Here is a 25,468-nt window from a genome sequence, read left to right on the forward strand (position 1 = left end):
GTATTAAGACTATATAAAATATACATGGAAACACTAAGATAGAAGAACGGTTGCCATTAATGAAACAAATGAATCAGTTTGGTTCAATATTTTCAAAAGTAGAACTGTATGAATACTTCAATATTGCTTGGTACTTTTTTGTTTAAATTCCACTATTTGATATTTATTTTTTTTTCCTGAGAAATGATTGAAAATTTGTACTTGCTGCTTCATACTTTTGTAAATTGTATTACTTTTGTGAAGATGTCAATATTGAATAAAAATATCACTTTAACTTTAGACTCAGATTAGACTGGGAGTAAATCTAATATTACCATGGACAATATTCTTTCCTGGAGTTTTTGAAAACAGCTGAGTGTATTCTTTTTACAAAATCCATTATACTTTAAACTAGACACTCAAGGACCTTAACGGTCCAACAGCATTGTAAAGAATTATCAGATGAATAAAATAAATAAAAACTGATAGTTGAATTGTGTTGTCTAAAAGCAATAGAACATTAAGATGATCATATGGATCAAAAAAATTCTGATGAGTATTTTTAGAACTGAGATGTTAACACAGATCTGATTACTGTCAAATCACATATTTTCTTGGGGTCAAATTTTCGAGGTCTGAGGAAAAAATCTTGGTTTGTGGGGATTGGATTTCGTGGGTGGAAAATGTTTAATAGTAATGCATATAAAATTTGACAATCCATTGTGCTCGTAAATTGATGTGTCTCCCCATACCTCAAAAACAACGAAAATTAGTGATTTCACAGCATTTGTCTGTGCGTGCCTGTACTAATACATTCCAGTTCTGCACTATTACATTCAGATGATTTTGAGTCCAACACTTTTTAATATATTTATTGATGATTTTGTAAAGTATTTCAATACTACAGCCACAGATCCAACATATTTAGAGTTAATGCCTATTAACCACATGTTTTTTGCTGATGATCTTATTCTTGTATCTGAGACACCTAGTGGTTTACAGAAATGTATAGATATTTTAGGTAAATATTGTCATGATTGGAAATTGTGTGTGAACATGGAAAAAACAAATATTATGATTTTTTCTCAAAGCACAAATTATGAAAATGAGTATTGGTTTTACTATAATCATAGCCGTATAGAAATAACAAAACAGTATAAATATTTGGGACTAGTGTTTAAATCTGATGGAAAAATGAAATTCTCAGCAGAACAACTGTCAGAAAGAGCTAGAAAAGCTTATTATGCTATTAAAACCAATTTTCCCGCTAATACAAATTTTTCTGTCAAGACAATGCTTAAACTTTATAGATCTATGATTACTCCAATCTTAACTTATGGTTCAGAAATTTGGATAGCAGACTACAAATGTGATTTATTATCCTCAGATCATTATACAACTCCAGATTTTTAAAGACATTTTGGGTGTTCATAGAAAATCATCTAATATTGCTGTTCTATATGAGTTGGGACAGTTCCCACTATTTTATTTGTGTTATGAAAATATGTATAAATTTTATTTCAGACTGAAAAACTTAGAGAGAGAAAATGATCATAATGACCAATTAGTGGTGTCTGCATTTAAGGAAGATAAAACACTGAGGTCTAGAATATCTTGGCAAAGAAAACTTTATACTCTACAACAGAAATTGTCTTTATCTTCATTGGACATATCACATAAAACTTTAAAATATAAATTAGAGGAACATTATAGAAACAAAATCAGTGAACAATTAAAGAACATTTCTAAATCAAATTCTGGGAAATTAACTTTTTATAGTAATATAATTGATTTAAATGAATATAAATTACAAAACTATCTAGAATTACCATTGAAGAAATCTGAAAGAACAATCCTAACAAAACTAAGAATTAGTGCTCATACACTACATATTGAAATGGGGAGATACTCAAGGCCACCTATTCCTAGAGAAAAACGTGTATGTCATTTTTGTAAATTTTTTATTGAAAATGAAAACCATTTTGTACTTTATTGTCCTAGTTATGATCAGTGTAGATTACAATATTACGATATATTTAATGCACAATGTTACATGAATGAAAACCCTATTATTGACATTATCAATCCTACAAGTATTAGAACTGCTAGGAGAGTTTGTAACTTCTTCAAAAAAGTGCTTTGATATTTGGAAAGAAAACCTTCAACAAACCTGATAGGCTTTCTTTGATATTTTATTTTATGTATGTTAATTGTTGTTACATTCATGACTATATGCCAATTAATGTATGATGGTGTTGTCAATAAATGAATTGAATTTAAAAAAATAAAACTTAAAATTACCCACCCCTGAATAAATATCGGCAATTGATCTATAAAAGTTCATCCTTAAGCATCAGAACCACTGACCAAGGGGTAATGAAATTAGAGACCCTAAATTAGTCATCATATAAACCTAGTAATTATCATGCACCAATTAGTTTGTTTGCTAAATACCCAGTAAAGATGGTTTTGAAAGAATTTGTACATTTTTACTATAAGATCAACAGAGAACAACACTAATATAATTCATCCGAAAAGGCCATAAAATTCACAGTTTTGAAAGAGGCATCCTTTGCTTTTGATAATCATGCATGCAAAGCTTAGTTTGTCTGCTAAAATTCAGGAGAAGAAAAATGTATCGCCAAATTAAATTCAATTAAATTGTGCCAATTGCCTTCTAAAAAAAACTTCATCATATTTCTTTTCCAGTAGCAACGAGAACACTAACAGTTAGTAGTTTTCCGAAAGTTAAGTTTTTCCTTTAAAACAATGTCACTGAATATAAGGCGGACCCAATTACATTGGGCTCTAATTTTGAAATACACGCCCCTTACACCATTTATTTTCACGAAAAAATTTTAATAGTTAAAAAAATGTTTATATTGTAACTCTCATAATATTATTTGATAATTTTAAATAAATAAAAACAAAAAGGTAATTTGAAACTTTGTATCTAACCCGATAATGTGATTAAAAGTGTAAAATGATTGATATAAGCGGCACAAGATGGCGGCAAAGTTTGATTGTATTTTGATGCATGGACCACCTTTTTCGGTAATTCTTTATTTTATGAGTGATATGACATTTCAACGATAATTTGTTATATTTATTGCATTATAAGGCTTTGAAATTCTTATACTATGAGTAAATAGCACGGATTAAGAGTAAGTATTTGCATCTTTCAATTCTGTAACTGCACACTACCTTGTCTGCATTGGATAAGTATGATTGCATCTCCTTGCTACCAATCAATTATCTTGTAGACCATAACTGACCTTCATAATTTGATTTAAGAAGTAACTCTCTGGTCACAAATTAATTGCTGTAGGCTTTATAGCCCCAAACTTTAATATGGAACTTTGAGGAAAAAGTCTCTTGTTGAGATACAACTTGGGTAGTTTTTACATGCATTGGTTTTTTAAAGAGTTCAAGATGAAAGACTATGTCTACATCATTATTCAGCTTCCAGAATATGCTAAAAACACATTTAAATAAAAAGTGGTAAAATACACAAATCAAGCTTTTCTTTATACTGGTACCCACAGGCCTTTGAATCGCTTTAAAAGATTGTGTGTGTAAAATAAACTAAGGTATGAAACTCTTACACTGGGTACTCATTTTCACTAATAAAATATTTTTTTTATTAAATGCTCTAAAATTTTGCTTTCTATTTAAAACTATTCATAGATAAACAATATTCATTTCTACCAAAGTTCATTCCGAAATTCCATATACTTCTCGAATTATTCTGATATCAATTCCAAAAATGACCTACTTTTATTTTACTCGACATTAGCTTGGGCCCCTGGTCATTCACATGTAAACAGACGGTGTTTGAAGTGCAGGGAAGAGTTGCATAGTATTTGCAAAATCTTTCAACATTTTAATTAAGTTGATTTCTTACTCAAGATTGTAAGGTTAAGTCCGTAATAATTCCTTTCGCGAGAAATTAATTTGAAAACGTCTACATCAACAACTGCACAGCCATGTTGATTATGAATGTAAAAGAAGCTATGGTTGAACAAATTTTTCCCGGATTGCATAGTATACCTTTCAATTTGAAAAACAATTAGACTGCTAAAATGTTGTGGTGACTTAGTAAGTTCATATGATCAAATTAAAGAAAATCTTGTAAAGCTTGATTGCAAATGAACAAATATGCATTGAGTATAGAATAAATTCCGGGGAAAATTTATCCCGTCGTTCCCACTTAATAATTAGTGTAGCTCTTCAAAGGCCCAAGCTGATGTCGAGTAAAGAAATTAAGGTCAATTTTGGGATTGATTTCAGAATATCTCGAGAAGTAATGAAGATTGTTTATATATGAATAGATATGGATAGAAAGTAAAATTGTAAAGATTTGATTTGATTGGCGAAAGTAGGTACCCTATCAAAAGAGTTCCATACCTTTATTATTTTTTTTACACCTCAAATTTTTTGTTCTAAGCGATCTAAAGGCCTGTGCTGGTACCTGATTTAACTAATGCAAGAGATTGTACCAGAACTGTGTACTAAGATATGTTAATAAAAGTAATACATGTAAACTTAATAGAACAAAAAATACAAGTAATGAGCATGATGAGTATAATATTATTCATTTAATAGGGGAGTGATGTATACTACCAGAAATTTCTCAGCAAGGACCATGTTAGGATTTTTCCCAAGCATATGTTTTCATTAAACCAGAAATATGGACTTAGAGATATTGTACTAAATGTGCATAAACACTTGAAGCAGGTAACATTTACAAACAATTTATTTCCTTTATTCTATCTTAGGTTAACAAAATCCATAATTTATTACATCTAGGTTATAACTTGATATAGTCTAGTCTACCTATTGTACATACTTTCACAGTGCTTTTTAAAATGACTGACTTTTGCTGCTGTACTTGTGAACAATCAGTGGATTACTAAAGTAGTGAACCTACCCTGATCATACATTTATAATGCTGTTTATGGATTACCGTATGATCCCTATTAACCACCCCTGCCCCTATAAGCGCCCCCCTGGGTCTTTTTCAATTGTCAGGAAATAAGGGCCCCTACAGTGATCAAAATCATCCAGAATCGTATCAAAAGTCCGTCAGTGAAAATGAAACTTTGTTATTAGGTAACTCAAACATAAAATATATTTGAAAGTGGAAGATTTTTAGAACGATCTAATCATGTATTTCTGAAAGTGAAAGTTATACATGTACATACAAATTTTATACAAAATTTGTTCTTGTCTATTCCCTAATTTTGAGGTGGGAAAATGAGTCATATAGCATAATTTGGGTGGATTACTGTAATTTAAAGGAAGGTTAGACAATTTTTAGTGGTTCTCTGTTGTTTGTTCTTTTTTCCAAAAGATTTCTTGAAGTTAAAATATGACATTCAAAATTTTAGCAAGAATATCAAAATAACCGCCCCCTTTCCGCAATTTTCTAAGCGCCCGGGGCGGTTAATAGGGATTATACGGTATATATTATTCTCATTTTTATTGAATATTTGGAAAACCCCTCTTTATAATTTGAAAAATTCTGATTTTAGAACAAGAAAGTAGTTGTAGATGATGAAAATGGTAGCTTTGCAAAAAGATCTGCATACCTCAAGATGATTCAGAAAAAGGTAATAATAAGAATTGAGTATTTATGTAGCACCTGCTTACTTGTTTATCAACAATGAGCAAAATGACTAATTCAAAGTAGCAATTTAAATGAATTTCCAATAAGTATTCACTTTGATACTTGAATGAGTATGACTCAATCGCAGAAAAGATAGCATTCAAGATTCACCAAGCCATGCTAATTTTCAGTTACCGGAGAAGACTGTAGCTCTGGTTAGTGTATTACCAAAATATGGTGAGGCCCAGGTGTTGTGGAACCAGGAAGTCTGTCTGAATGAGGAGGATGCAGTGACAGTGAGCTACACAGAGATTTCCTCCTGGTTCGATCCAACAACCGGCCAAGTGGCTTACAATTCAAGCAAGTACCTTATTTGTTTGTTAATATTTTCATGTCCTAAGCACACACAAATGTATTATACAATAAGCCGATGTAAGATGTTAAATTTTAAGGGTGGTTTTGCTATTCATAACAAATTTTAATATTTTTTTAAACATTTTAATGAATTCATAGTTTATGAGTCAGTAAAATTATTTCTAACAGAAATTCAGAAAATGAAACACAAATATTTCTTGTATACTAACATATGATCATGAAGCTATCTAGAAACAAGCTTTAGCACAATAACAAAGGCCTCTCGACTGTTCAACTGAGCAATTTACACAACTTTTTTCGGGAAGATGTGAATAAGGTGACCATCTCATAATTATAATTTAAAATACATCACATAAAAATAAAATCATTTGATGTCATTTTTCAGCTTGCTGTATAAGGTGGCAACATAAAATTTTGGTCGGACCATTGTAAGCTGTGAAACACTCTCAGATAAAGTCAGTAGGATATTTAACCTCTGCATATTATTATCTCATTACAACCCAATTACTTTTTTTAGATGATGAACCTGATGAGGAGGAGGGATATAAATTATTTCATCAAAAATCACACCTGGAAACATTTTCTGCATACAAGGTATCCAGAAATTTATAAGCCAAACTTAATGACCCTCTAAAACTAAAGAAAAAGGTTTGTGAATGTAGGGAAAACTATCAATTTTATTGTATAAAGACATAAATTTTGAGGTAATCTTTGTAATTTTCACCATTGGGTACAGGACATTTACCCTAGGAAAAATGTTCAAAGACAATGGAGTACTGATGAACAGAAATCACTACATTGTATTGGTAAATTATCTCCCTTATTTCAGTTTGATATCCCAGGTCTGTTCATACAGATGGAGGCAATATATCACAAATCTGATTACTCACTGAATCTGAAGGACGGGGTCAAACAGATCTGTGTCCACTGGAACGAACAGAATCCTGTAGGAAGGGTCATCTTCATTCTATACGGTAGGTAAACTTTTGTTTAGGTTAGCAATAAATTTGAATATGACAATTACAAAGCATGTTGCTAAATTTTTTGATTATCGAAAACAAATACATATGTGTAATTTAATACTTTCTAGCAGTAACATTAAGCAGATCAATAAAAAATATTTCCTGTATAAACTTAGGACAAATTTCCAAGTTTTAAGTCCATTGTATTACTTTTAGGTAACAAGGAACCTATAGAAGAAAGTCTACATATGCTGACAAGGTTAGCGAAACAGGTTAGAACTAAAATTCTTTTCTTTTAAAATATTATGGATTTCTTAAAATTGTTCCTTTGCACATTACATTCTGTTTGAGCTGTCCTTTGCTCTATTTTGGCTATTCTCCTTAATGCTAGTAGTTGAAAATAGTACAAATTGAAATCTTTAACTGTATACATATTTTATGTGTGCGCTTCTTTGAATTGACTTTGCGCATGAAGCAAACAACTTTGAAAAAGTTGAATATTCAATTTAATGAAGAGGAAAAAAAATCAGGTTATTAAAATGAGTTGTAATTGAATTATTTCAAGAGTTCTGAAGTCTCTTCTAACAAAGCAAGGCTTAATAAAATACTATAGTGATCAGACCTGAAAATTGAAACCAGTTATTAATGTAGGAAAGTTTTTATATTGTAGTTGGATTTCCCCATTTATCTGTTCCATGTCATTGATCCAACCGAAGCAGGGACCTTCTGTGAACCCCCTAATCCAGGAATTCTGGCATTCTTACAAAAGAGACACCATTTATTTCTACACAGCACTGTAAGTAAGTCTATGTGTATTATTGAAATGTGTACAACTATTTTTAAACACACCTTAAATTCTGCTTTAAATTTTTAACCTTTTTGCATACGTTTTCTTGATAAAAATTAAAAGTAGATTTGATTTTAATTTTTCTAGAAAACAGTTTATTTATATAGCCACCAGGATCACATGACCTTGGCTAGGGCTGCCGGTGTGAATTGTGTCAAGGTCAGTGTACTTGGAAATAAATATTACAGCTATTTAAAGTGTTAAATAGGTTTACTTAAAAAGTGAACATTATATAAGCACTTTAGATTCACTCTTGAAGTTAACATTCAGCTAATAGCAGAATTATTTCAGATCAGCATTGTAATGGCAAAGAAAACTATTTTAGCTATTAAGCATATTCTGCATTTCCATGTTTTATATTGCATATTTTAGACTTTGATCATATACTTGTATAAATTTAAAGACAATTACCATTAGATGATATTTATGAAAAAAAGGAAAATGATACAAATCTAATGGATTTTAACATTTTAGCCTTGTGTTTTTTCTTTCTAGATAACACAACTTCTACAGAATCCAGCTCTGGTGAGTGACAAAAAATATGCCTAGTAGATATTTACAATACTTGTGGTATAGCACTTCTCCCATATCTTAACGTTATAGTTGAATGATTTTGGTCAAGTTCAGCATGATAATCATTCTAGGTTATTGGTAGTCACGTGATTACTCGGTCCACTGTCCCAGAATACCTCAGAACAATGGAGATTTTACCTACGGACCAGAGAATGCCGGAGAGACCTGATCTTCCCGGTGTTACGGAGGAGGAGAATTTCCAGGACAGCCACATCAAGTGTGAACTGCCGTATGGCAGGCAGGAGTTTATCTTAGCCAAAGATTTCAAAACCATCTTGAGGTAAACCCTCCTCAAAAGTTGCATCATTATCAGATTAAAACAGAAGAATTTATGGATATATATGATATGTGACTTTTGTAAATTTGAAGTTATCAAGAGCTGTACCAGAGCTGTGTATCGAGACTTAAACAACCAGAAAGTGTCTACACACAGGACGAGGAGAAAGACCCAGAATGCAACACTTCACTGAACACCTCACTGAATGAATCCTCCAGAAAACTGCCCTCCTGGATGTTAGGAAAAGAAACGCCCCCAGGGAAAAGGACCGCACACACCAAAGCTATTCTACAGCGGAATGAGAGTTCCTGCTCCACAGAGGGGCAAGGGAGGTAAAGGGGACTAGGTGTGCTGGATGAATAGAATGCGATATTTTATTAAAGTTCAATTAATGCATGATTGAATATATGCAAAGAGTATGCATGTCAGGTCAGATATATAAGATCCACTGAATATGATCTTCCGTCCTTCCGTCTAGCTGTCCTTCCATCACACTTTGCTTTTAGCTCAGTTCAAAGCTCAGTTTCAAAGAAACTGTCCAAGATATTTTCATCTAACTTGATATGCTGATAGATATTGATGAGAGCTATGCAACTGCATCAACATTTTTTGACCTTGACCTTTCCTTTGACATTGACCTCACTTTTCTTAAATTAGTGTTTAGCTCAGTTTTAAACATACCATTCAAGATGGTGTTATCAAACTTCAAATGTTGATACATACTGATGAGAGCTGTTCAACTGCATCACCATTTTTGACCTTCACCTTTCCTTTGACCTTGACCACACTTTTCAAATTAGTGTTTAGCTCAGTTTTAAAGAAACCATCCAATATATTTTATCAAACTTCATATGCTGATAGATACTGATGAGAGCTATTAAACTAAATCAACATTTTTTATCTTTACTTTGACCTTGACCTCACTTTTATCAAATTGTGTTTATGTCAGTTTTTAAAGAAACCATTCATAATATTTTTTCAACTATATATGCTGATACATACTGACGAGAGCTTTTCAACTGCATCAACATTTTTTGACCTTGGCCTTTCCTTTGACCTTGACCTTTCCTTTCTTAAATTAGTGTTTAATTTCACTAATACATACTGATGTAAGCAATTCAACTGTATCAACATTTTTGACCTTGACCTTTCATTTGCCCTCGACCTCACTTTTATCAAATTGTTTTCAATTTTAAAGAAAACATTCATAATATTTTTTCCAACTTCAAATGCTGAAACATACTGATGAGAGCTTTTAAACTGCATCAGCATTTTTTGACATTGGTCTTTCCCTTGACCTTGACTTCACTTTTCTGAAATTAGTATTAGTGTCAAACTTCATATGCTGATACATACTGATGTAAGCTATTCAACTACATATTAACTATTCAAGATATTCTGATCAAATTTCATACAGTAATACAAATTTTCACGTTGCATTTCTAATATACCCTTGGCGGGGCATTCATGTCCTATGGACATATTTCTAGTTATAATTTGTTATTGACATGAGTCAGCATGCACAGTAATAAGACTTCAGCGATTTAAAAAGTCAAGGGGGGAATCATATCATCCTTTGTGTTGTACATGCATGTTTTTTATGCCCCCCTTCGAAGAAGGAAGAGCATATTGCTTTGCTGCTGTCCGTCGGTCTGTCGGTCGGTTGGTCTGTCGGTCCATTTAGCTTCCGTTCATTTTCTTTACAACTGCTGCATATACTGAAATGAAATTTAGTATACAGGTTTATCAGGTAAATATCTAGGTCAAGTTCTGTTTTGGGTACGATCACACCATTTTTGACAGAGTTATGCCCCTTGGACTTAGAAAAATTCCATTTATTTGCAGTTTCCGTTCATTTTCTTTGCAGAGGTTGCACATATTGAAATGAAATTTAGTATACAGATGTTTCAGCTGAATATCTAGGTCGAGTTCTGTTTTGGGTTTGATCGCACCTTTTTTGATAGAGTTATGCCCCTTGGACTTATAAAAATTCCACTTATTTGCCGTTTCCATTCATTTTCTTTGCAGAGGTTGCACATATCCAAATGAAATTTAGTATACGGATGTTTCAGCTGAATATCTAGGACAAGTTCTGTTTTGGGTTCGATCACAACCTTTTTGTCAGAGTTATGCCCCTTTGACTTAGAAAAATTCCAATTATTTGCAGTTTCCGTTCATTTTCTTTGCAGAGGTTGCACATAATGAAATAAAATTTAGTATACAGATTTTTCAGCTGAATATCTAAGTCAAGTTTTGTTTTGGGTACGATTGCACCATTTTAGACAGAGTTATGCACTTTTGGACTTAGGAAAAATCCAATTTGGGGGGAGGGGGGCATAAGTGTTTTACAAACATCTCTTGTTTTTTTTATTCCAGACAAACAGTTTATGTAATGACAGAAGAGGAGCTATTAGAAATTGCTAAAGATGTTTTGAAGCAGGTATATATTGACACTGAACTCATGACATAAAATATAATTTTGGAGTTATTCCATCAAGAAAAAGATGCGTATGCAATAATACGTCTTTTTTTTTCTCATGCATATACGTTTGTTGAGGTATCAAATTCATAATTTGAATTTTAACATTGTAAAGATTTTTTTATCATACATATCAGACTTAATTACAATTTTCTATTTTAAAGTTAAGAGGAAAGTTCCCCAATTGGCCTTAAGAGTGTAACCAAGGAGAAAGTATGTGATATAAAAAGTAACTATAGGATTTCTTTTTACTATTAACAGGCAGGCAGAACAGATGTGTTGAGGGAAGCTGCTGAGAATTCTGTTAATGATGTTTTATCCAAGAAGACTGAAATTAATCAGAAGGAAAAATTAAGAATGTCATCAAATAGTCATAACTCTGGAGGGAAATCAAGAATGTCACGAAACAGTCATAACTCCAGAGGGAAATCAACAGAAGTGGGAGTAATTGATACTGTGGAGGGGGCAGACAGTGATCAGCAGGGAACAGGCAGACAGACGGCCAACAGGAAGTGTGCTGTACTGAACGATCTAATGGCAGAGACAGGAGTCAGGAAAGCAAGTCCCCGGAAAGCCAGGAAAAGGTCAACAGGAGAAACATCTCTATCTCAAATGTTACTTTACTATAGGTTTTATAAATTGTTTAACCTTGATATGTCTTTTTCCTTAACTTGTAGATTTCAGCGGAAGAATGAAGAAGCTCAAATTTTACCTGATGCGAGTGAAGACAGAATCGCTGCACAAAAAGTTCTGGATTTTACAGATGAGAAGTTATTACAACCCAAATCAGTGGAACTAAAAATTGGTGATTCAACTGGATTTGAATCCATACATTCTTTTAAAACTGACAAAGAGTCGACAGAAACAAAGTCTTACAAGAAGAGTGGTTCTTACGGTGCTTTTCCAGATTCACAGGAACCAGGTCCATCTCTGGAGTTTACAAGGACTCACTTGAAATCAAATCAAGATCAGGCTAAAGCCTCAAACACAGCACACAGAGAGACTGTAAATCGAGCTAAAAACACTAACACAACAAGTACAGAGGCTGTAAAACATAAACACTCTAACACAGCACGAACAGAGACCGTAAAATCACAAGTCCGAGGAAAACGGGGGACTGAATCAAATGACAGAGATACTGACAGAGGTTCACCTAAACTTAAAAAAACTGAGCCCCCTAATAAACCGGACTTATCTATTTTGGATGAAATCTTTTTCTGAATAAAAAGTAAATTTGACATGATTCTTGAATTTGGTCTTTTTGAGATAATGAGATTTGACTGTTCCAAATACTAGTAATTTACCTGAAAAAGATGTTTCTTAATTATGAACTTTTGGTGAAATGACATGTAAAGTGTCGATAAAATTAGAATTTATCAATAACGAGTGCAAAATAGCATTAAGTCATTTTGCTCAACAAACATTTTGTATTCTTTTGGGAAGATAATTTGGAATGTAAGAAATGGTTGGGAAATCATTTGGTGCTTTTTAGCTCTACTGGTAAGAGACCAGAAGAGCTTATGCGATAGTAATGTGTTCGTTTCCCATCCGTCTAGCTGTCTGTCCGTCTCTAAACAATTTTTCAAAATGCTACTTTTCCTACAGTTTTGGTCTGATTTTAATATAACTTGGCACACAAGTAGACTACACTAAGATACATAATTTAGTGCATCAGTTTTTTTATTTCGATGAACGGCGTTGCCATGGTTACTGAAAATAGAAATTTCCGTGAAATTCCTTTAAAACTCTACTCCTCCTACAATTTTGGTCTGATTTCAATATAACTTGGCACACAAGTAGACTACACTAATTTCTATTTTAGTAACCATTTCAACACTGTTCATCAAAATAAAAAACTGATGCACTATATTATGTATCTGTCTACTAGTGTGCCAAGTTATACTGAAATCAGACCAAAACTGTAGAAGGAGTAGTGTTTTAAAAGGATTTCACAGAAACCAATTTTAGTAACATGGCAACATCGTTCATCGGAATCAAAAACCAATGCAGTAAATTATATATCTTCCTGTGAAATTCCTTGAAAACGCAACTCCTCCTAGCAGTTTTGGTGTGATTTCAATGAAACTTGGCACACAAGTAGACTACACTAAGATACATAATTCTATTTATTGCTGCGTGTTGCAAAGTTTCAAATCCGAGTGCTTCTTTTCCTTTGTTATACGGACAGACCAGTAGAGCTACAGTCTCATCAGAGACTTCTGGTTGTACGTTCTTTTAGGGCGTTTGTTTCAGAATCTACCTTTGGGAACGCCTCGACACTTGCATCAAATCAAACTAAGGAGATAACATTTCATGATTTCTTTGAAAAAATGTTCTGCTAATTAAATCCGTTGATAGTTACTTTTTATTCCCTATTAAAGATTGTATGTGGGGGCATAAATGTATGAAAAATAATTGTATCTCTTCTATTTTGTGTAATACTTGAATAAAGCTCCTTGATATTGACACACATTTATTAAATCTGTAAAAGTTCGCGCTATAGAACGCGCGTTGTTCACATTGTTCAGATAAATCTGATGGACTGCTGGTGGGAATCCGTTGTAGAAGTGAAAATTGACATAGTTTACCGATTTTACAATGACAACCCTCATCATTTATTTTAACAGTGCATTTTTTTAGCTTTTATCTTTTGAAACCCGGTTCTATGCCTTTGGGGAAATATAAAAAAGTATTAAAATGCTTGGTGAAAAAACGATATAAGGAGGAAATCGTAGCAAAAAGGGTGTTAGACCTTTGAGAATCTTGTTAACTCATGTCAATCTAGCAGATAAGCTGTTTATTGAAGTCTCGTTGATTATAAGGATTGAAAGTTCACATTTGAGAATCACATTTTGCAAGCCTGAAACGGTCATCTGGCTCTGACCTATATTTTCCAGATTAGTGTATATAAGCCCTGCTTTAATCAAACTAGCATCTTTTTGTGTCCCTTTCTATTCCGAATAGAATGGACACGAAACCCGTGTCTTGCGACGATGATCAAACTAGCATAAATGAGATTATTCTTGGGGTTCGAACTAGAGCAGTAAAAATATTTTAATAGAGACCAACACACTATCCGTTAAAGCTAACATTATGCAACCTCTGTCATATTGCGACTATTAAATCATATTTGTGAGGTGACTCTGGACTAAGTTTTCTCGGAAAAAATGCGGTGTCACAAAAGTAAACTTTGGGTATACACTGTAGTTTGTGTCTGTTCCATATTTTTAGGCCACCTGAGTAAACTCAGGTGACCTATTGCTATCCGTTTTCGTCCGTCGTCGTTTGTCGTTCGTCGTTTGTCGTGCGTCGTTCCTCGTGTGTTTGAACATTTTCAGCTTCTTCTCTGCAACCACTCAACCAATTTCCACCAAATTTTATATAAAGCATCTATGGGTGAAGGGGAACAAAAATTGTGAATTTCATGGTCCCTGCCCCCCCCCCCCCGGGCGGGCTTGAGGGGTGGGGTCAAACCACTAAAATTAGTGTACTCTTTAAAAAATCTTCTTTACTCCTGGACATCAAGCAGTGAAACTGTTAGCATGAATGTAATGACCATTGAGTCCTCTACGGAAATTGTGAAATTCATGGCCCCAGGGTCAGGGGTTCTAGTGCTAGGGTGGGGCTCTATTGATTATATAGTGAAAATGCATTATTTCTTTTAAAATCTTCTCTGCTCCTGTGTATTAAATAAACTGACGGAGTACATATTTATGATGAGGAAGAATGCCTTTTCCAAAATTGTGAATTTCATGGCCCCAGGGTCAGGGGTTCTAGTGTTAGGGCACGGCTCTATTGATTATATAGAGAAAATGCAGAATTCGTTTGAAAATCTTCTTCTCTGCTGCTGGATATTCAACGAATTAACTTAGTATAAAGTTATGATGAGCAAGAATGCTTCTTCCGAAATTGTGAATTTTATGGCCCCAGGGTCAGGGGTTCTGGTGTTAGGGTGGGACTCTATTGATTATATAGTGAAAATACATTAATTCTTTGAAAATCTTTTTCTCTGCTGCTGAGTATTAAATAAACTAGCTAAGTGTATAGTTATGATGAGTGTAATGTTGCTAGTAAGAACAACACATGATTTCGCTTTGGATGCAAATCTATTACTAATTCATACATAGATAAACAGAGATACAAAATAGCAGAGTTAATATGATATCCTGGGAAAGTATAAACATTTGACCAGTGAGGCGATGGAGTTAAAGATTAAAGCAATTAATGTCTAAAGCATTCAGAGTTCAGCATTAGCAAATATAAACAAACTGCTCGGTTCTGTTTATCATAAACGTTTGCACTTAAACATTACATCCCTCCTTTTGTTTGAAATAGAATTAAATCCCAATGAATGAAAATAGGAATCAAAATAAAGATAAAGATACACAGACACAACACTTATTGTCTAAGTCTAAGTAGATATAAACAGTTACGGCTGGTATTTCCATTAATACACTGTTCTGGTCACTAATTCACTAAGTCCACGATTCACACGCGTATCGATATTTATTATAGTCTACATTTCTTCAATAAGTCTTTTAGGTGCGCGGATTTCTCTCTTAGGACGGATCGGTAACTCACTCGTGGAGTTATCTGTCTTCACAGGTATTTCGTCAACTTCGAGTTCCTCATCCTGATCTGCCTTTTCTTCCAACTTTTTGAAGTGCGACGCGTTTCTTGTAATTGTCTTCTCATCATTCCCGGCTGTGACCATGGTACCTTTAGTCTTTAAAATTTCAAGTGGTTTTGGTTCATACGGGGTTGACAGTTTATTTGATTTTGGTTGTTTTACCAAAACGTTGTCTCCTACTTCTAAATCTATTTCCTTTGCCCGAGAATAGTGATCAGCATGTTGTTTCATTTTTAATTTAGCTTTAATGTCATTTTCTTTCATTTCCGTGTGGATTTCGTATTTTCCTCCTTTGTTTTCGTTAAGAACGTCAACATCGATCTTGGTCCTGATTTTCCGGCTGAATAGAGCTTCAAATGGCGATATTTTTGTGGTACAATGTGGTGTAGCCCTGTAGTTCCTTAGAAATGTAAAAATTTCTTGTTTCCAACTTTTATTTTCCACATTAGCTGCTTTGATTGTTTTCTCAATTGTTCTCATGAATCTTTCGGATTCTGCATTTGCTTTAGGCCATAAAGGGGTAATCTTTCTGTGAGAAAATCCTAAGTATTCCGAATACTGGCGAAATTCTGTTCCATTAAACGGAGGTCCGTTGTCAGTTTTCAGAACTTTAGGTATTCCAAATTCCGCAAATATTTTGTCTAACTTAGGAATAACAGCTTTTGCTGACGTAGACTTAAGAAAATCCACAATCGGATATCTGGAGTACTCATCCATAACAACCATGAGATAATCTCCCGAGGGAAATGGTCCACAAAAATCCATTGACAATTCAGTCCAGGGTCCACTTGGTAAAGGTGACATCTTCAACGGCTCGAGATGTTTTGTTTCTATCGTAACTTGGCAAGGTAAACAGTTCTTTAGTGTCGACTCAACTTGTTTATCAATGCCCGGAAACCAAACTTTTTCCCTTAGCAACGACTTCGTTTTTACGATACCTTGATGTCCTTCGTGTGCTAAACTTATGACGTGTTTTCTGAGTGAGTGTGGAACAAACAGTTTGTCCTTTCGGAGAACTATCCCGGTATCCGAAACAGTCAATTCATCCTTCAGCTTATAGACAGATTGCCAGTGTGGTCTTGTTGATTTCTTGAAAACAGTCCATGATCCACTCCTCACTGCATCTCGAATATCTCGTATCAGTACATCGTTGTCTGAAGCTTTCTGAATTTCATCCAGAGTCATTGATTTCGGGATGTTTGTCTGGACTACAAAATTGATGCAATTTTCAACAGAGAATGATTTATCATTTTCTTGACGAATTGGGTGACGTGAGATATAGTCACTTGGGTTGAACTTTCCAGGTTTGTACTTTATGTGGAAATCATACGGCTGTAGTCTCAATGCCCATCTCTCAATTCTGGCAGGAGGTTTTGATGCAGGGTTTCCAAATATTAATTCCAATGGTTTATGATCTGTCACAAGTTCAAATGTGTTTCCAAGAAGATAAAGGTGAAAATGTTCGCAACTCCAGACAATTGCAAGGCCTTCTCGTTCTGTCTGAGAGTATCGTTGTTCCACTGGAGAAAGCGTTTTACTTCCATAGGAAATAACTTTCCGGTCGCCATTTCCATCAATTTGAGTAAGGATAGCTCCTAGTCCGACGGGACTTGCGTCGACAATGACTTCTGTGCGCCTTGAAGGGTCAAAATAGGACATAACTGCACTACTAGTCAATGCGTCCTTGATATTCTGTATTGCCTGTTCATGCTTCTTTTCCCATGTCCATCGTTGATTCTTTTTGGTCAGTTCACGTAGAGGTTGTGATATTGTGGCGAAGTCCTTGATGAATCGTGCACAGTAATTAGCCATGCCAAGGAAACTGCGCATTTCAGATGCATTTTTGGGATTTTCTGCATGTTTGATTGCCTCAACTTTCTTGGGGTCAGCTGATATTCCATTTTCAGAGAAAATAAATCCAAAGAATTCAAGCTTTCTTTTGTTAAACTCACACTTATCTTTGTTGAGCGTTAGATTTCGTTCCCGCAGTCGAGTTAAAAGCAACTGTAACGAATTGTCGTGTTCCTCCTGGGACTTGCCATACACAATAATATCATCACTTATATTGCGTGTTCCAGGTATTCCTTCAATAGTTTGTTGGATGACCGCCTGAAAAACTTCAGCTGCCGAATTTACTCCGAAAATAAGTCTTTTGTAGCGAAACAGTCCAACATGTGATGAAAATGTTGTGATATATCTCGATTCTGGTGCTAACTCAAGTTGGTGATAGCCTTTGTTTAGGTCAAGTTTAGAGAATATTTTAGCTCCATTCAAATCAGTGACAAGTTCATCGATTGTAGGCATGACATGGCGTTCTCTCAGTATGGCTTTGTTAGCTCTTCTCATGTCAATACAAACTCTCACTTGGTCAGGATTTTTAGGTTTTGGAGCTACTAAAATTGGTGACACCCACGGAGTCGGTCCATCAACTTTTTCTATGATGTCCATTTCTTCCAGTTTCTTTAGCTCTTGTTCTAATTTCTTTCGTCGGTGAAACGGAATTCTGCGATGTGGTTGCGCAACAGGCTTCACTGTTTCGTCAATGTGAAGTTTCACCTGAAAGTCTTTCAGCTTTCCTATCCCCTCAAATCGATCAGCAAATCTCATTAGTATACTGGATTGGTCAGTACGTTCATTTTGGTCTACAGCATTTATCGTAATCGAAATGAGTCCAAGCTTTTGTGCGTCAGCGCAGCTAAGTAAACATTCACTTGCACTTTTCACCACAAGAATTTCAGTGTCGATAATCCTGAGCTTAGATTCTATTTCAGCTCGAAATTTACCTCTTATTGGTAACGCGGCTTTCGTTCCGTAAGCATGAACTTTAGCATTTGATTTTGACAATTTAATTGGTTTCTTGGACTTACTCTTTCAAACGTCGACTCATCCATGACAGTAACACTTGCTCCGGAATCCACCAGCATGTCAACTTTAATCCCATTTATTCTGACATTTGCGATTGGCAAAGATTTTGTTGCATTAAGTTGTAATCCAAAAGCATATTCTTCATCACTACTGTCATTATCCAAATTGTTTATACCAGGTTTCTTTGATTTGGATGTGCGGTTGAAATTTCTTGTATCCTGTTTCTGGCCAGACCTACACTGCTTTGCAAAATGTCCGATTTTCTTGCATTTGTTGCACGCTTTGTCTTTTGCTGGGCAAGGTCTATCTTTATGTGGCCATTCCTTTCCACAATTGCGACACTTACTTGTTGGTTCTCTTTGTTTCCATTGCTTAGACGAATTCACTTTCCTGTTTGCAGCATTTAGATGTACGTCTTGACTCTTATGGTCTTCCATACCGGAGGCTTGGAGTTGTGAGACTTCCATAGCTCTCGCTGAATCTAGGATTTGTTGGAGCGTTAAGTCAGGTTCACGCAACGCTTTGCGTCTCAGACGACTTGACTCACATCCTTGAATAACTTGTGACTTTATTTCCCTATCGACATCTTCGAACTCACAGTTTTCTGCCAATTGTCGCAGTCTCGTATGATAGGAATCCATTATTTCACCTGATTGTTGTTTAGCTTGCCTAAACTTGTATATTTCGAATTCAAGGTTTTTCTTTGGGTTGAAGTGATCCGTCAGTTTTGTCTTAGCTGCATCATAGTCATTTGGTCCACCGGTGTCCGCAAGAGTGTCAAAGATGTTGTAAACTTCGTCTCCACCATAGTGTAAGAGCATTGCCCTTTTGCGATCATTCCTTGTGATTCCCATAGCCAGGACGAAATTTTCAAAACGCTGGATCCATTTTTTCCAGCGCTGTCCTATTGAACTTTGATCTGAGACATCAAACTTCGGAAATGGAGGAAATCCAGTAGCCATTATTGATATTTCTCAGTCAAATTTAATAACCGCTCAAACACTATGTAAAATTATATATCCTCGTCGCCAATGTAATGTTGCTAGTAAGAACAACACATGATTTCGCTTTGGATGCAAATCTATTACTAATTCATACATAGATAAACAGAGATACAAAATAGCAGAGTTAATATGATATCCTGGGAAAGTATAAACATTTGACCAGTGAGGCGATGGAGTTAAAGATTAAAGCAATTAATGTCTAAAGCATTCAGAGTTCAGCATTAGCAAATATAAACAAACTGCTCGGTTCTGTTTATCATAAACGTTTGCACTTAAACATTACGATGAGCAAGAATGTCTCTTTCAAAATTGTGAATTTTAATGGCCTCAGGGTCAGGGGTTCTGGTCTTAGGGTGGGGTTTTATTGATTATATAGTGAAAATACATTATTTCTTTAAAAATCTTCTTCTCTGTTCCTGGGTATTAAATAAACTAATGAAGTACATAGTTATGATGAGGAAGAATGCCTTTGAGAATTTTATGATCCCTGGATCAAGAGTTCTGTTGTTAGGGCGGGGTCTATTGGTTTAATAGAGAAAATGCAGAAATTGTTTGAAAATCTTCTTCCCTGCTCCTGGGTATTAAGCAGATGAACTACCTATATAGCTATGTTGCAACCACTATTGAAATAACGACCACTATTGAAATAATTATATCAATAGTGGTTGAGAGTGCATTTCAATAGCAAACATAGTTAGTAACTACTATTGAAATATGACCACTATTGAAATAATTATATCAATAATGGTTGAGAGTGCATTTCAATAACAAACATAGGTAATTACCAGTATTGAAATACGACCACTATTGAAATAATTATTTCAATAGTGGGTGAGAGTGCATTTCATTATAATAACCATAGGTTTCAACCACTATTGAAATACGAGCACTGCTGAGATAATTATTTAATAGTGGGTGAGAGTGCATTTCAATATGGTAAGCATAGGTTTCAACCACTACTGAAATATACTACCAGCATTGAAAAAAAAAGTCTCACTGCGTCAGCAACTTTTGCAATAATTATTTCAATATGTATTGGATTCATTGTTCAATGCACTATTGAAATAAATAATTTAATCCATATTTAAATTTTTATTTCAAAAGTGAACATTATTTCAATAATGCTTGCAACCTATGTTTGTTATTGAAAGGAATCTCACCCACTATTGAAATGATTATTTCAATAGTGGTCGTATTTCATTAGTGGTTACTATCTATGTTTGTTATTGAAATGCAATCTCACCCACTATTGAAATAATTATTTCAATAGTGGTCGTTTTTCAATAGTGGTTATTACCTATGTTTGTTATTGGAATGCACTCTCAACCACTATTGAAATAATTATTTCAATAGTGGTCGTATTTCAATAATGGTTATTACCTATGTTTGTTATTGAAATGCACTCTCAACCACTACTGATATAATTATTTCAATAGTGGTCATATTTCAATAGTGGTTACTAACTATGTTTGCTATTGAAATGCACTCTCAACCACTATTGATATAATTATTTCAATAGTGGTCGTTATTTCAATAGTGGTTGCAACATAGCTATGATGAGCAAGGGCCATTCTTCCTGAATTGTGATTTTCAACGCCCCTGGGTCAGGGGTACCATAGAGGGCGGGGGGGGGGGGCTCTACTTATATACTGAAAATGAATTAATTGATTGAAATCAGGGATGGGGTAATGGTAATGTGTAATGGTAATTGACTGTAATTGATTACAAATTTCGATGTAATTGAAAGTAATGTGTAATTGACCAAATTTTCAATTTCAAGTAATGGTAATTTAATTAATTACTTTCCAAAAAGGCATGTAATTCACAATTACTTTTCAATTACATTCAATTACAATGATTTTTTTTTTTTTAAATGAAAAATAGTTTAATATTAAAAGTTTTTGAAAAGAACTTTCTTTTTTAAGTAATTTGCTGTTTAAATATAATGACCCTTTTAATTTGAAAAAAACCTTTTAAATCAAATTAATCTTTATAAAGTTAACAAATAAAATTTGTATTTTGATTTTTTAATTAATTAATCTGTATAAAAATAAAAAGTCCAATGGCTTCTAATCCTTTTGTTTGCCATATCTTTAACTTGTGTTAGAAGTTATTAACAGGTGCTAATTAGTGCCCTGGGGTCATGTACATATTCCTAAATAAACATTTTTCACACATTTTGACTTCGTCTGTAGGTGTTTTTATACTCTTTGACTTTACAAGTAAATTGTAGTTTGTCACAGAATAAGTCAAATACCCACATTTTGAGATAAACTTATGATGCTGAGATAAGGAAATATTAAGGCAAAAAGCATCAATTGTATGTTAAACATAAACTTATGTGAAAGCTTAAAAATGATTCCAAATTTTTAACACATGGTAAAACCATGAGTAAACTTTCTACGTTGTACTAGTCAGTATCTACATGTATGCATTTTTCTCACAAATACTCCTGACCAGTGGAAAGAATCTTCAGCATGGCAGGAAAATCTTCAAATCTAATAGATATTAGGTTAGGGGACACAGTATTTGGAAAATGTATGAAGATTTTTATAATATTATTGTAAAAAATGTAAAATAATGTTATAAACGTAAAAGAATTTAAATGACTACCGGTATTTACTTTAAAATTTATACGTGTATTCTTGAATGTAATTTGTAATTTAATTAATTACATGTGCAAAGTAATTGTGATTTAATTAATTACATTTCAAAATCCATGTAATGGTAATGGTAATTTAATTGAAGGTTTTGGGAAAGTAATTGTAATTTAATTAATTACTTTCCTATATAATTGGCCCCCCATCCCTGATTGAAATCTTATCCTTTCTATTAATCAAACATTTTTGATAAGCAAAGGTGCCTTTTCCAAAATTGGTGTGGACCAAGGGTCAGGGGTTCATGTGTGGTAGTGGCACTACTGATTATTGCTGAATATTACTGATTAGTCGAAATGCATTTTTAGATCACCTGAGTATACTCAGGTGACCTATTGCTATCCGTTTTCGTCCGTATAGTTGTGCGTCGTTCGTCGTGCATTAACATTTAAACATTTTCAGCTTCTTCTCTGAAACCGCTGAACCAATTTCAACTAATTTTGGCATATAGCATCTATGGGTGAAGGGAAACAAAAATTGTGAATTTCATTGTCCCTTGGGAGTGGGGCCAAAATCACTAGAATTAGTGTAATCTTTAAAAAACCTTCTACTTTACACCTGGACATTAAGCAGTCAAACTGTTGGTATGATTGTAATCAGCATTGAGTCCTCTATCAAAATTGTGAAATTCATGGCCCTAGGGTCAGGGGTTCCAGTGTTAGGGCGGGGCTCTATTGATTATATAGTGAAAATGTATTAATTCTTTGAAAATCTTCTTCTCTGCTCCTAAGCATTATATAACCTAACTAAGTACATAGTTATGATGAGCAAGAGTGCCTCTACCAAAATTGTGAAATTCATGGCCCCAGGGTCAGGGGTTCCAGTGTTAGGGCGGGGCTCTATTGATTATATAGTGAAAATGTATTAATTCTTTGAAAATCTTCTTCTTTGCTCCTAAGCATTATATAACCTAACTAAGTACATAGTTATGATGAGCAAGAGTGCCTCTACCAAAATTGTGAAATTCATGGCCCCAGGGTCAGGGGTTCCAGTGTTAGGGTGGGGCTCTATTGATTATATAGTGAAAATGTATTAATTCTTTGAAAATCTTCTTCTCTGCTCCTAAGTATTATATAGCCTAACTAAGTACATATACTCACCGTCAATAGAAACGCAACACCCTAATTTAGGGGGTGAAAATTATGTACGGGATATACCTATGTACCAGAAAAGTTAGGACATCTTTTACTTTGCCAAATCAGTTATTTAACTGTTGAATGATTTTTATTCCATTACCAGAAGTTGATTTTTAGCCCTCTGAACAGAAATCAAACATTAGCATTTTAAATAAAGTTATTGACTATATTTTGAGTTTTCAAGATTTTGTTCCTGTTAATCATAAGTCTTGAACTAAAAATACGGAAAAAAATATCCTTCTTTCTTTTCCGAATGTAATGCCTGTATTTCCTCAAACTAACTGAAAGCACGCATTTTCATTGCTAATGTTGGAAATTCTCAAAATAAAGAAAAGGGACACTGGGTGAAAAAAGTGGTTTCCCATCATGGGAAACTTTATGGAAACCACAAGGAAACCTCAAGTTTACATCATGTTTCCCAGTGGTTTCCGCAGCGGATGCCAGGTTATTCCGCCAAGTTTCCGTGACACGGAAACCCCCTATGCTCCAATTCCATAAGGTATCCCGAACCACGGAAACCTCTGTAAACCTGAAGTTTCCCAAAACATCCATGTAGTTTCCCGTAATGGGAAACCTAAAGATTCCACTGGTTTCCAGAATCAGGAAACTTGATGGAATCGGAGCGTAGGGGGTTTCCGTGGAATGGAAACTTGGTGGAATCTTTAGGTTTCCTTTTACGGGAAACTACATGGAAGCTCGGGAAACCTCACCATTCCTATAGTTTCCGTGACTCAGGAAACCATATGGAATCGGAGCGTAGTGGTTTCCGTGGGATGGAAACTTGGTGGAATCTTAAGGTTTCCTTTTTAAGGAAACTACATGGAAGCTTGGGAAACCTCATGATTCCTAAAGTTTCCGTGACTCAGGAAACCACAGGGAATCGGAGTGTAGTGGTTTCCGTGGAATGGAAACTTGATGGAATCTTAAGGTTTCCTATTATGGGAAACTACATGGAACCTCGTGAAACCTTACGTTTCCTAAAGTTTCCTTGACTCAGGAAACTATATGGAACTTGTGTAGCAGTTTCTGTGTGGCGGAAACTTGGTGGAATTATCTGGAGTCCCATTCCTGGTTGAAGTTACTGGGAAACTTCAAGATTCCCCAACTTTTCTTAAGGAAGTGATGTGAAATTATGTGTATTCTTTCAAAAATCTATCAAAAAAATTATTAAATGTAAGAGAAAAAAAGCATTACCATTTTATATGTTTAATAATTCATTTGATGTACAAAAACTGTAACAGTATTTTTCAATGATATCAAAATACTAAATAAATTCATATATCTTAGATAAACAATGGAACAGTCTTTCACATTTAAGTCCATTCATAAGCGTCATTAAGTACTTCTTTCAACATCAGTTCCTGGTATTTCGTTCACATCAACTATGATCTGCAATATTCATACAAAATTATCATATGATGTGTCAGAATTATAATGCTTGAATATAACTTAGAAATCTGAAAGATCAGTCAATGTTCTTTAATATACCAATATCAATAATTACTTTCCATGACCATGATACATATGATTTCAGCATTTAATGTGTCTCTTTAAAATTTAATGCTTTATGATAAGGAAAATTTTTTTTTACATAATATAAATAATGTTTTCAGCCTAATTATGTCATTGAGAATATATTACAATTTCATAGAACCCTGCTTTAAGTTGAATTAGTTTGAGAGAAAATATGCTCTTTATAATAACAAAAATATTAACAGAGAGAGAATTTTTTTTAATTTTTGATATTTGACTAAAAAATTGGTTGGAGATCATTGCAGACCCTCCACACCAATTGCATAAAAGCTAGATTACACCAAGGGAGAAATATACTCTGGACTACGACTTTGAATAAAGATATACAGTACATTTTGATACTGACCTTTCAGCTAGAAAATTAGTACAAGGTCACTCTTCATCCTCTATCCACAGGCTCTCTGTAGTTTAAGTTTGAGAGAGAAATATGCTCAGAACAAGTGATATCAGATGGCGTGATGGGTAGACACACTGTCTAAGGGCATCCACAGAACAGGTCTCTAAAAACAATGCAATATATATGTATTACAGTATGGATATACA

At 34.2% G+C, this 25,468-nt stretch overlaps 2 protein-coding genes across 2 annotated transcripts; one reads left to right on the plus strand and one right to left on the minus strand.

Moving 5' to 3' along the window:
* Window positions 1-2,952: 2,952 nt before the first annotated feature.
* On the plus strand, window positions 2,953-12,368 carry LOC134268216 (uncharacterized). Its single transcript, XM_062750403.1, has 15 exons — window positions 2,953-3,033; window positions 4,585-4,716; window positions 5,514-5,591; window positions 5,779-5,947; window positions 6,480-6,556; window positions 6,792-6,936; window positions 7,141-7,196; window positions 7,595-7,720; window positions 7,859-7,930; window positions 8,267-8,296; window positions 8,416-8,624; window positions 8,714-8,953; window positions 10,998-11,061; window positions 11,362-11,684; window positions 11,778-12,368. The coding sequence occupies exons 1-15, from the start codon at window positions 2,986-2,988 to the stop codon at window positions 12,319-12,321; spliced, it is 2,313 nt and encodes a 770-aa protein (XP_062606387.1). The 5' UTR covers window positions 2,953-2,985; the 3' UTR covers window positions 12,322-12,368.
* A 6,148-nt stretch (window positions 12,369-18,516) lies between these two features.
* On the minus strand, window positions 18,517-19,557 carry LOC134268215 (uncharacterized). Its single transcript, XM_062750402.1, has one exon. It carries the CDS (start codon window positions 19,555-19,557, stop codon window positions 18,517-18,519), a length of 1,041 nt encoding a protein of 346 aa, XP_062606386.1.
* Between the last annotated feature and the right edge of the window lie 5,911 nt (window positions 19,558-25,468).

Source organism: Saccostrea cucullata, unplaced genomic scaffold (assembly GCF_032062105.1).
Source record: "Saccostrea cucullata isolate Sc308-1 unplaced genomic scaffold, CSIRO_AGI_Scuc_v1 ctg9392, whole genome shotgun sequence".
Lineage (NCBI taxonomy): Eukaryota > Metazoa > Mollusca > Bivalvia > Ostreida > Ostreidae > Saccostrea > Saccostrea cuccullata.